The sequence below is a fragment of the Hyla sarda genome, chromosome 9, assembly GCF_029499605.1.
Source record: "Hyla sarda isolate aHylSar1 chromosome 9, aHylSar1.hap1, whole genome shotgun sequence".
Classification (NCBI taxonomy): domain Eukaryota; kingdom Metazoa; phylum Chordata; class Amphibia; order Anura; family Hylidae; genus Hyla; species Hyla sarda.
The window spans coordinates 86,398,655-86,411,547 of record NC_079197.1 but is presented as its reverse complement, the minus strand read 5'-3'; the positions used below and the strand labels follow the sequence as shown (position 1 = coordinate 86,411,547).

Sequence of the window (12,893 nt, the reverse complement as noted above, 5' to 3'; positions counted from 1 at the left end):
GATGTGTAAGCACCGGAGTACCCCTTTAAGGACCGAGGTAATTTTCACCTCAAGGACCAGAGCATTTTTTGCAATTCTGACCACTGTCACTTTAAGCATTAATCACTCTGGGATGCTTTTACTTATGAATTTGATTCAGAGACATTTTTTTCGTGATATATTCTACTTTTATCATAGTGGTAAAATGTCGTCGATACTTGCATCATTTCTTGGTGAAAAATTCCAAAATGTCATGAAAAATTTAGAAAGTTTTTCATTTTTCTAACTTTGAAGCTCTCTGCTTGTAAGGAAAATAGACATACCAAATGAATGATATATTGATTCACATATACAATATGTCTACATTATGTTGGCATCATAAAGTTGACATGTTTTTACTTTTGGAAGACATCAGAGGGCTTCAAAGTTCAGCAGCAATTTTTCACAAAATTTTCAAAATTGAAATTTTTCAGGGACCTCTTCAGTTTTGAAGTGGATTTGAGGGGTCTTCATATTAGAAATACCCCATTATAAAAATGGCATCCCTCAAAGTATACAAAATGATATTCAGAATGTTTGTTAACCCTTTAGGTGTTTCACAGGAATAGCAGCAAAGTGAAGGAGAAAATTCAAAATCTCAATTTTTCACACTAACATGTTCTTGTAGACCCAGTTTTAGAATTTTTACAAGGGGTAAAAGGAGGAAATGCCCCCCAAAATGTGTAACCCAATTTCTCTGAGTAAGGAAATACCTCATATGTGAACGTTAAGTGCTCTGTGGGTGCACTAGAGGGCTCAGAAGGGAAGGAGCAACAATGGGATTTTGGAGAGTGAATTTAGCTGAAATGGTTTTGCAACAGCTGGAGGCACTCAGGTTGGGAAACACTGCACTAAGGGCCCAACTACCCACCAAAACTCTAACTTCCAGCTTAAGACTGTCCGAGCATGCTGGGAGTTGTAGTTTTGCAACAGATGGAGAGACAATGTTTCGAAAACACTGCCGTAGTTAGTGTTTCCCAACCTGGGGGCCTCCAGCTGTTGCAAAACTACAACTCCCAGCATGCCCGGACAGTCTTAAGCTGGGAGTTGTAGTTTTGCAACAGCTGGAAGTCCCCAGGTTGGAAAATACTGACTAAGGCAGTGGTTTCAAAACAGTGTCTCTCCAGGTGGTCCAAAACTACAACTCCCAGCATTCCCGGACAGTCTCTAGCTGTCAAGGCATGCTGGAAGTTATAGTTTTGCAACAGCTGGAGGCACACTTATTTTTAAACACTGGTGTAACACTGGAGGCACACTGATTTGTAAAACTGGTACTGAAACAATGATGACACTGAGCGCACCGTGATTCACTGACCTGCAGGAAAAGCAGAAGGCGGCGAACAGAGAACGGGACACCAATATTGGAGCAACTGGGGAGCATAGGCAGTTGAGTTAGTTTCTTTTGGAATAATTTTCATCCCTGGCACAGTGGATAAAACTAAAATAAAATACTAAAAAAGCCAGCAAGTAGAAGTAAAACGTCCCTGTTTATTCAGGGTTCTTCCTTTAAAAGCCTTCACGGTGGCATTTCAAAAATATGAAATATTGCACAAACAGAGGGGGGTCCCAAGCATGGCTGACGCGTTTCTGATCTATCGATCCTTACTCATAGCCTGTAGATCCTCAAATGAGGCACCCTTATATACTCCAGGGCATATTCCCCATTCCCACAGGAAGGGGAGGGACAGGTCCACATCACATGTGCGCGTGATTAAAACAAAAACATGGGACCAAACACAGATAAATTATTCGGAGACATATCCGTAATGTAATATTAAATCTGTTTTGCTATTTAGACCATGGGGTTGAATGCAATTCAAAAGATAAATCCACATGATTTCCCTATTGTGGAGGGATCGAATATGGTCACCTCCCCTTTAATTTAGCTTCACCTTCTCAATGCCTGAGAACCTGAGGGAAGTGGTGTCTGAATTATGACATATTAGAAAATGTTTAGATATGTTAGAAATGTTCGAGCTTAAAGGGCCAGCAGCATGTCTAATGTGCTCTTGCATGCGTTTTTTAAGGGACCTTTTGGTGGAACCCACATATGTTAAGTGACATTGTGTGCACATGATTTTATATAAAACAAAAGTGCTATCACAGTTTATAAAGTTGTGAATGACATGGCATTTACCATCCACCGTACCTTCTATTTTCTGGCATTTTTCGGCAAAGGGACATACCACACACCGCGATTTACCGCATTTGTGGAAGCCCTTGGTGCTAATCCACCGGGTGGTAACACTAGCCGTGTCCACCATACTGGGAACAAGGAGATTGGATAGAGTAGGTGCCCGCCTCGCTGCAAATCTCACACCTGACTTTATAATGTCCCCTACCGTGGGATCTGTTGATAGAAAAGGTAAGTGTTTAATTACAATGCGTTTGATGTCATTAAATTCTGGACTGTACGTGGTGACAAATGTAGGACAATCTTGTGATTCAGTTGGTTGCTTACTTGTAAAAAGGGATTTTCGATCCATAGGATCCACTCTTGACCGAGCTTTTTTCAAGAGCCATCCAGGGTAACCTCAAGCCGCCAGGCGTGTGCATGCTGCATCAGCTTCCCTGCGGTACACCTCGGCGGAAGAACTAACACAAAATCTACCACCTCAATAATGTAATGTCTCAAATCCACAGAATATTTAGAAAATCTCATCAGTATATCCGAGATAGCTGATAATGCCAGGTTTTGCGGAATACTGGAATAGAGCAATTCAATGTCGCAAGTAAGCCACGACAGAGAATCGCTCCATGTGAATTCAGCCATGATTTTTAGCAAGTGCTTAGTGTCCTTGATATAACTTGGGCATTGCATAACCAGAGGTTGCAGTACTGAGTCCAACCAACAGGTGCTCGTTAAGGGATCCGATCCCCGCCACGATCGGACGCATCGGCAGCGAGAATCGGTCCTTATGCAGCTTGGGTAGTGAGTGGAAGATAGGAATAATTGGACAGGCACGAAAATATAATCCACTTCTTTTTGGGTCAAAATAGATCTGTCTTTCCCCTCTTCCAACAGAGTCAACAGTTCTTTTTTAAAAGGTTCAATGGGATCCCCACAAAGTTTAAGGTAAGTTTTATCATCAGATAGTAGATTTTCATTTAAATTGATATACAGTCCCGTGTCCATACATACTATCGAGTCGCCTTTATCGGCGGATCGGATCGTCAAATTTTTGTTTTTCTTTCATTTCTTTATGGCAGCAGCCTCCTTTTTATTCAAATTAGGACGAGTTGTATTGGACATTACTTTTGATTGTAGATTAACCAAATCTTTCATGATAAGGTCCTGGAACCAATTAAAAATTGCTGGTCTGGTCTGTATGGGGTAAAAATTTTGGTTTTTAGTGGAGAAGGTATGTGCAGTATTCACTTCATCACAAATTGATATCCCACTATTTTCAAGGAGACAGAGATCTCTAAAAGCAATTTGTTCTGCTAATGTATGCATTAGTGGTAAATCAGGGTTTGTAGAAAGTTGAGGTGGGTCCGATGGTTCATCAGCATTTTCCACAAAAAAATGTTTCTTAACTGTTAAAGTTCTCACAAATTTATTTATATCCAAAATTGTCCGATAAACATCAAAATGATGTGTAGGAGAGAAACTCAGTCCTTTCCACAGGACCGAGGTTTCTTCATCTGTAATGATTTGTGCAGAAATGTTAATGACTTGAAAATCCTCTTTTATTACTTTTTCCGTTTGTCCTTGTTACGCTCCGAAGCTCTTCTTCCTATGTTTTCTGCCACCGCGCCTTCCTCGTTTTTTGACTGTCTTCTCACATTGCGATTCTTGTGAGTGTTCACATATTGCGGTTCTGAGTCCCCGCTAGTGTCCGTGGTATCTGAACAATCTGAATTTTCAGTAAACTCCTGGTCAGAAGAACTATATTCACATGGAGCGATTCTCTGTCGTGGCTTACTTGTGACATTGAATCGCTCTATTCCAGTATTCCGAAAAACCTGGCATTATCAGCTATCTCGGATATACTGACAGGGGTGTGGAAATTTTTAAAGAAACTACTTGTCCAAGGGACTAAAGCGAAACACAATCTACTTGTCCCTCAAGAAAATCCACTTGTCCTGGTAGATAAAATAATTTCAACCAAAATAGTCTGATCCCCCCCACTAGACCACCACGGATGGATATAAGATCCTTTAGACACTGCTGACAGCGATGATCTAATGGTTAATAGGTGATCGCAGCATGCCAGGATATTAGCGGGGGAGAGCTGTAGCTCCTCTTACACCCCAGACAAGCCCAGAAAAGTCTACATGTAACTTTTTGATCACCTTATAAAAAATTTCTAATATGAAGTGACCAAAAATGAGCAATTCTGGACTATTATTTACATTTACACCGTTCACCGTACGGTTTAATTAACATCATATTTTAATAGTCTGGACATTTCCACATGCAGCGATACCACTTATGTTTATTTTTGTACATTATTTTTATTTAAAGAAAATTGGAAACTTATTAGGAAAGGGGCTTATTCACATGTATACGCACTTTTTACAATATTTGAATCACTATTTTTCAGTCTCAATAGGGACTTAGGTGTTACGGGGGGGGGGGGGTGTTCTGCTTCTCCAGTTTATATGGTGCATTTTGTGTCAGAAAATGCTGGAAGTTGCATTTAGTTAGTAGATAACTACAACTCCCAGCATGCCCTGATACAGCCTATGGTTGTGTGGGTGTTGCAGCATGTTGCACTGTATAGTATTACAGTTAAGGTTATTGTGTAACATGCTGGGAGTTGTAGTTTTGGTTTGTGTCAGCTGCAGAGCCATAGTCTATGTCAAGGAATACTGGGAATTACAGTTAGTAACTAAAACACCCAGCATGCCCTGATGCAGCCTATAGCTCTGCAGCTGACCCGAACCAAAACTACAACTCCCAGCATGTTACACTTTATAGTTCTATAGATCAGGTTATGGTCCAACATGCTGGGAGTTGTAGTTTTGGTTCGGGCGTGTTTGTCTGCATCCGTGGGGCTCTTGGTTGGCGGGTGAGTATGAAGGGGGTGGGATTCTGGGGGTGTAATATAGTGCGGGTGCCACTAAAAATAAATAAAATTAGATGGCACAACTGCCCTAATGCCCGTCTGCTCCTATACAAAACATTTATGCATACACATATCATACATGCACCAGCCACTGCCCCCATATACACACACATATCATACATGCACCAGCCACTGCCCCCATATACATATACACACACACACACACACACACACCCACACACACACCCCCGCCACTGCCCCCCCACATCATACATTACATACACACATACACTCACACCATACATACACCTGCCGCTGCCCACCCCACATCATGCATCACATACACACACATCACACTTAGACATTATACACACATCATACATTACATACACATCACACACAGACATTATACACACATACACTCACACCATACATATACACCATACATATGCACACATCATACATACACCTGCCGCTGCCCACCCCACATCATACATCACATACACACACATCACACTTGGACATTATACACACATCATACATTACATACACATCACACACAGACATTATACACACATACACTCACACCATACATATACACCATACATATGCACACATCATACATACACCTGCCGCTGCCCCCCCATCATACATCACATACACACACATCACACTTAGACATTATACACACATCATACATTACATACACATCTCACATAGACATCATACACACATACACTCACACCATACATATCCACCAGTGTTTCCCAACCAGGGTGCCTCCAGCTGTTGCAAAACTACAACTCCCAGCATGCCCAGAGCATGCTGGGAGTTGTAGTTTTGCAACAGCTGGAGGCACCCTGGTTGGGAAACACTGATATACACCATACATATGCACACATCATACATACACCTGCCGCTGCCCCCCCATCATACATTACATACACACATCACACATACACTCACACCCTACATATACAACCACCCTTCCTGCCGCCGCCTGTATTCTCGGTCTCCTCACCTGAGCCGCCATGAGTGGACATCAGAGCTGTAGTCACCGCCGGTGTGAGGTGAGATTTCCGTCCTCCCCCTCCCCCCCCTGCTCTGTGTTTTCCCCGTGCAAACATGCAGCCTCCCCGTGGTGGATTAGGTCCTATGGAGACAGATCAGGGGGAGGGGGAGGTGTAGAGCTGTGTGCGGGGGATGGAGCTGTGTGCGGGGGAGGGAGCTGTGTGCGGGGGATAGAGCTGTGTGCGGGGGATGGAGCTGTGCACGGAGCTGTCTACGTCCTTTCTCTCTCACCCTGCTGTGTCTTCTGAGCTCCGTCCATCCTCCGGGAGGGGAGATAAGGGGGCTCTGCAGTCAGCTGGAGGCCGCCGCCCCCTCCATACACTCAGAGTTGGTGTGAGGTGTAGACTTCCATCCGCTCCTGCACCTCACACCGGCATTAAAGAAAAATAAGGGGGACATCTGTCTGTCCCTGCTCGATACAGGGCTAAATCTATAAACAATTTACCTGCCCGGTGCCCAAAACTACTTGTCCCGGGCGTCGGGCTATAGGATTTCCACATCCCTGTACTGATGAGATTTTCTAAATATTCTGTGGATTTGAGACATTACATTATTGAGGTGGTAGATTTTGTGTTAAAACACAATTATTTTATGTTTGGTAACAATTTTTATTTGCAGCGCACGGGTGCTTCAATGGGAGCAAAGTCATCACCAGCTCGGGCTAACCTTTTTGTTTTTTGGTGGGAGGAGCAGTTTATTTTTTCTGACACCAATCCATTTTCCACATGCCTCGCATGGTATGGGAGGTATGTAGACGATGTGGTCATCATTTGGTCGTCTGACCATCTGACCGTTGATGCATTCATGACATATATCAATAATAATCTGTTCAATCTTAAAGGGGTATTCCAGGCAAAAACTTTTTTATATATATCAACTGGCTCCAGAAAGTTAAACAGATTTGTAAATTACTTCTATTAAAAAATCTTAACCCTTTCAGTACTTATGAGCTTCTGAAGTTAAGGTTGTTTTTTCTGTCTAAGTGCTCTCTGATGACACCTGTCTCGGGAAACGCCCAGTTTAGAAGAGGTTTGCTATGGGGATTTGCTGCTAAACTGGGCGTTGCCCGAGACAGGTGTCATCAGAGAGGACTTAGACAGAAAAAAACAACCTTAACTTCAGAAGGTCATAATTACTGAAAGGATTAAGATTTTTTAATAGAAGTAATTTACAAATCTGTTTAACTTTCTGGAGCCAGTTGATATATAAAAAAAAGTTTTGGACTGGAATACCCCTTTAATGCCCTTGGTCCTAGTGGGGTTAAAAGGTCAAAAGATTAAAATATATAAACTAAGAAGACACTGTGAAGTACGGGGATATACTCGGCAGGCCTGGAGAAATATTTTTCTAAAAGATGTTTTTATGTACTTGATGTATTTCTAGGTGTATATTAATATAAATATATATATATATATATATATATATATATATATATGTGTGTGTCAAAGAAGAAAGCAGCACTCCTAAAGCGTGAGTAGGTGCCTCCAGCTAGGATCCGGGTCCAGGATCCTACATACGTAGTTCCAAGGAAAATGCTGTGGCACTCAAGGTATGGTGAAAAAATGAAAACTATTTATTCATCCCAAATGTGCAAAGAGCGATGTTTCAATGGTCTCACACCATCATTATCAAGTGGCTTGATAATGATGGTGTGAGACCATTGAAACGTTGCTCTTTGCACATTTGGGATGAATAAATAGTTTTCATTTTTTCACCATACCTTGAGTGCCACAGCATTTTCCTTGGAAATATATATATATATATATATACACACACATACACAAATCAAAAAATATGTTGCAGTCTCTTGTAATACCTTTTTTATTGGACTAACAGAATTTTGTAGAGACAAGCTTTCAGGATTCCTCCCTTTATCAAGTCCAATAGTCAAGGACTAATGATCAAAGGACTTTATAAATTATCAGGGAGGAATCCCAAAAGTTTGTCTCTACAAAATTCTGTTAGTCCAATAAAAAAGGTATTACAATCTGCATCACTGGACTAATAGGGCTACTCACATTTACTATACAGATATACACATACCTGAAGATGGTTTAGAACCTTGTGATGTCACACATGCTTGTGATGATGTCACCGTAAGCTGTACAAGGAGGTGCGCGCCGGCTGCAGTCTCTTCAGTGTGTTTTGCATTCACAACCTGTGGTGCAAAGTGTTTGTTAGAGAGTTTCTATTTGCGATAGAGAATTCAAGATTTTGACCATTCCTTTTCTGAAGAGAGAACCACAAGGTAAGTCTCAGCCTCTTCTATTCATACATACACAGGGCTTTTTGTTTGACAGTTTTGTTTTATTGCTGTTGCTTTTTTTTTTTAGCAAAAAAAAAACAAGAAATTAATTTCCAAAAGAAATAACAAAAGTTATATTTCTCATAGCATTGTGACAATACTTGGCTTAGGCATTAAACATAATAAAACGCACAGATAGTATCATGACCAGAGATTTTTCTTGCAAAACTGCTAAAATGCAATTATGCCCAAAAAGCCCCCAAGAAAAAGAGTCCTAATTCATGAAGTTCTAAAAGATATAAGTCTATGAGAAAGATTTGGTGGTGTAGTAAAAGAATGACAGAAAGATTAGGGCAGAAATATAATAGTATATAATAGTATTTTTTGTGTACTAACAATAGAAATACTCCGGGTACTCCGAAAGGGAAAATTTTCAAATCAACTAGTGGCAGAAAGTCATATAGGGGACGGATAGATCCCAATGAGGTGGGGTAGGTTCATTATTAGTAAATGTATATAGCAGGATAGCCCAATTGTATCTACAGTATGAAGTTCACATGGCCCAGTGACCATACAGCCAAGCCCTTATAATCCGCCATTACTAGGACAGATTCAGGGTTATCAGATATTACTATGACCGGAGAGGTTCAGGTTTATCAGATATTACTTGGACCGGACAGGTTCAGGGTTATCAGATATTACTAGGACCGGACAGGTTTAGGGTTATCAGATATTACTAGGACCAGACAGGTTCAGGGTTATCAGATATTATAGGACCGGGCAGGTTCAGGGTTATCAGATATTACTAGGACCGGACAGGTTCAGGGTTATCAGATATTACTAGGACCGGACAGGTTCAGGGCTATCAGATATTACTAGGACCGGACAGGTTCAGGGTTATCAGACATTGGTAACCTCAGGGAAGACGTCTCCATATAAAACACTTATAGAGAAGTGTCTTCTTCTGAGGCTGCGATGGTCTTAGTGTTATCTTGTGGTTCTGTGCTGGATATTTCTGCTCTGTATGAAGGATCTATTGTATAATGACAGGAATGATGACATGTTGTCTAATGTGTTCACTTATCTCTCTCTAGTGTTTTCAGGCTCTGACCTGTGACCATGGCCTCTCCACAAGACCCATTGCTAAAGGAGGAGGAAGAAGCAATGGAGGACCATAGTGATATGGATGTAGAAAAGGGCGATATCCCTGAGAGGCAGAACCTGCCATCTCTAAGCGTGATGTCCACCGCACGTTCCATCATCACCGCAGTGCTCCTCGCCTTTGTTAATTTGCTCATCTATGCAAATCGCTCCAGCGTGGCGGGGGTGCTGCCTTATATACAGAAAGCATATGACACCAATGCTAGTCTGTCCGGCTTATTGAATACATTGTTCATTGGAAGCTACGTGCTGGTCGCACCAATTGCCGGATATTTGGGCGACCACTGTAATAAGAAATATACCGTTTGCGCAGGAGTCATCATTTGGCTGAGCATGACACTTACCCTGTCATTCATCCCTGACGGGTACTTCCTGCTCTTCCTGCTGACGAGTGGACTGGTTGGAGCCGGAGAGGCGACTTTCTGCACCATTGCCCCCTCCATCATTGCAGACCTTTTTACAAGTGACCAGCGGACCCGCATGCTGAACGTGTTTTACTCCGTCATACCTGTAGGCTGCGGACTAGGATACATCATCGGGCCCAAAGTGACTGATGCAGCAAGGGGCGATTGGCACTGGGCATTTCGGGTCACCCCTGGCCTGGGCCTCATAGCTGTGGCTTTGATGATTTTGGTCACAAAGGAGCTTCCAAGAACGACTACAAACGGGAAGAAGAACAACAAATCCCAGAAGTTTGCCAAATGGGCGACAGATCTGAAAAAACTATTTAAAAATCGAAGCTTCATGTTAACCACCATGGGATCGACGGCTGTATCCTTCATAGTGGGAGCCATAGGTGTATGGGGTCCGTCATACCTGACCCACGCACGAACACTCCTACAAGAGAAGGACCCTTGCCGTGCTGAACCATGTGACTATCACGACATCCTAATATTTGGTGTGGTTACAGTCGTTTCCGGCATTCTGGGAGTTGTAGCAGGGACGGAGATAAGTAAAAGATATCGCAAATCCAACCCACGGGCGGACCCGCTTGTGTGTGGATGCGCGATGATGCTCTCCGCCCCTTTTCTTCTGTTGGCATTGACTTTTGGCAACATCAGCCTCGTTGCCACCAACATCTTCATCTTCCTCGGAGAGACGCTTCTGTCAGTAAATTTCACCCTCATATCTGACATTATACTAAAAGTAGTAACTCCGTGGAGGAGATCTTCAGCCCTGGCCGTGCAGATGACAATCTATCACCTCCTAGGTGACGCCGGCAGCCCGTACCTCATCGGCCTGATATCTGACACCTACGAACGAGGATATGCCAAATCCCCTCTTCTGAAATACCGCAGCCTGGAGTATGCCCTCATGACCTGCACCATAATGGCAGTCATCGGAGGGGCCTTCTTCATGGCCACGGCCCTATATATAGAGAGGGACGAAAAAGAAGCAGAGATGGAATCAGAACCTCCGTCATCCTCCTCCTCCTCACTGCTTCCTGCCGATGAGGACCGCGCTTCAGACTGAGGAAAAGTCATTGCTTACCTTTATCTCGTTTACTTCATTAAAAAAAATTAAGAAAAAAATAACTGCATTTGTTCTATGTTCCACTTTACCCCTTATTCTCTACCCAGGGGCGGACACAGACAGCAGAGGGCCCTTGTGCAAAGAATGTGCCTGTTCCCCCCCCCCCAAAACATCAATTGTTCAGCACCCCCCCTCCATGTGTCACTTACTCAGGTGGACCCCCATATGTCACTTGCTGTATAAGTTTCTAATTATTTATTAAGGCCTCCCATATGCCGCAGCTCATTCAAGCCCCCCACATTAGGTAGCATAGATTCCCAACATTAGGTAGCATAGATTCCCCACATTAGGTAGCATAGTTTCCTCACATTAGGTAGCATAGTTTCCCCACATTAGGTAGCATAGATTCCCTACATTAGGTAGCATAGTTTCCCCACATTAGGTAGCATAGTTTCCCCACATTAGGTAGCACAGATTCCCCACATCAGGTAACATAGCTTCCCCACATTAGGTAGCATACTTTTCCCACATTAGGTAGCATAGTTTCCCCACATTAGGTAGCACAGATTCCCCACATTAGGTAACATAGTTTCCCCACATTAGGTAGCATAGTTTCCCCACATTAGGTAGCACAGATTCCCCACATTAGGTAACATAGTTTCCCCAAATTAGGTAGAATAGCTTCCCCACATTAGGTAGCATCCTTTTCCCACATTAGGTAGCATACTTTTCCCACATTAGGTAGCATAGTTTCCCCACATTAGGTAGCACAGATTCCCCACATTTGGTAACATAGTTTCCCCACATTAGGTAGCATAGATTCCTCACATTAGGTAGCCATAGCCCCCCCCCCCCCAAACACACAGACAGACACAGGCACACACAGAGACACACTTATCTGCCCTGCACAGCGCTTCTCCTCTCCGGCAGCGGCCTGACGAGTGACGTCACTGACGTCCTCCTGAGCGGGTCTGCAGAAGTACGTCACTTGTGCGACGTCCCTCGTCAGACCCCCGGAGGCAGACTCACTGTCTAAAGTGCCCGCTGCACTATTATACCCCGCAGCTGCTTTAGAACAGTGAGCAGCGGCAGTGCCAACACTACCCTGAACCTACTAGGCACAAAAAAAAAGGGGCAGCAAAATGCCGCCCCTGAAAAGTGCCACCTGGGACTTATGGTCCCACCGGGTCCCATGGTAGGGCCGACCAGAGGCGGCTCTAGACTTTGTGAGGCCTTAGGCGAAACTTGAACATGAGGCCCTGCTTTATTTTCTGCTGAAATTACATGGTGGTCCGGCTGTGAGATGGTTATACTGTGACATCACTGTGTATTATACCTGTACTGTGACATCACTGTGTATTATCTCTGTACTGTGCCATCACTCTGTGTATTATCCCTGTAATGTGACATCACTGTGTATTAACTCTGTACTGTGCCATCACTGTGTATTATCCCTGTACTGTGACGTCACTGTGTATTATCTCTGTACTGTGCCATCACTCTGTGTATTATCCCTGTACTGTGACATCACTGTGTGTATTATCCCTGTACTGTGACATCACTGTGTATTATCCCTGTACTGTGACATCACTGTGTATTATCCCTGTACTGTGACATCACTGTGTATTATCTCTGTACTGTGACATCACTGTGTATTGTCCCTGTACTGTGACATCACTGTGTGTATTATCCCTGTAATGTGACATCACTGTGTATTATCCCTGCACTGTGACATCACTCTGTATATTATCCCTGTACTGTGACATCACTCTGTATATTATCCCTGTACTGTGACATCACTGTGTGTATTATCCCTGTACTGTGACATCACTGTGTATTTTCCCTGTACTGTGACATCACTGTGTATTATCCCTGTACTGTGACATCACTGTGTATTATCTCTGTACTGTGAC

General features: G+C 43.1%; 1 protein-coding gene across 1 annotated transcript; it reads left to right on the top strand.

Moving 5' to 3' along the window:
• Window positions 1–8,226: 8,226 nt before the first annotated feature.
• LOC130292062 (protein spinster homolog 1-like) lies at window positions 8,227–11,057 on the top strand. Its single transcript, XM_056541520.1, has 2 exons — window positions 8,227–8,349; window positions 9,441–11,057. Exon 2 carries the CDS (start codon window positions 9,466–9,468, stop codon window positions 10,978–10,980), a length of 1,515 nt encoding a protein of 504 aa, XP_056397495.1. The 5' UTR covers window positions 8,227–8,349; window positions 9,441–9,465; the 3' UTR covers window positions 10,981–11,057.
• The last annotated feature ends 1,836 nt before the right edge of the window (window positions 11,058–12,893 follow it).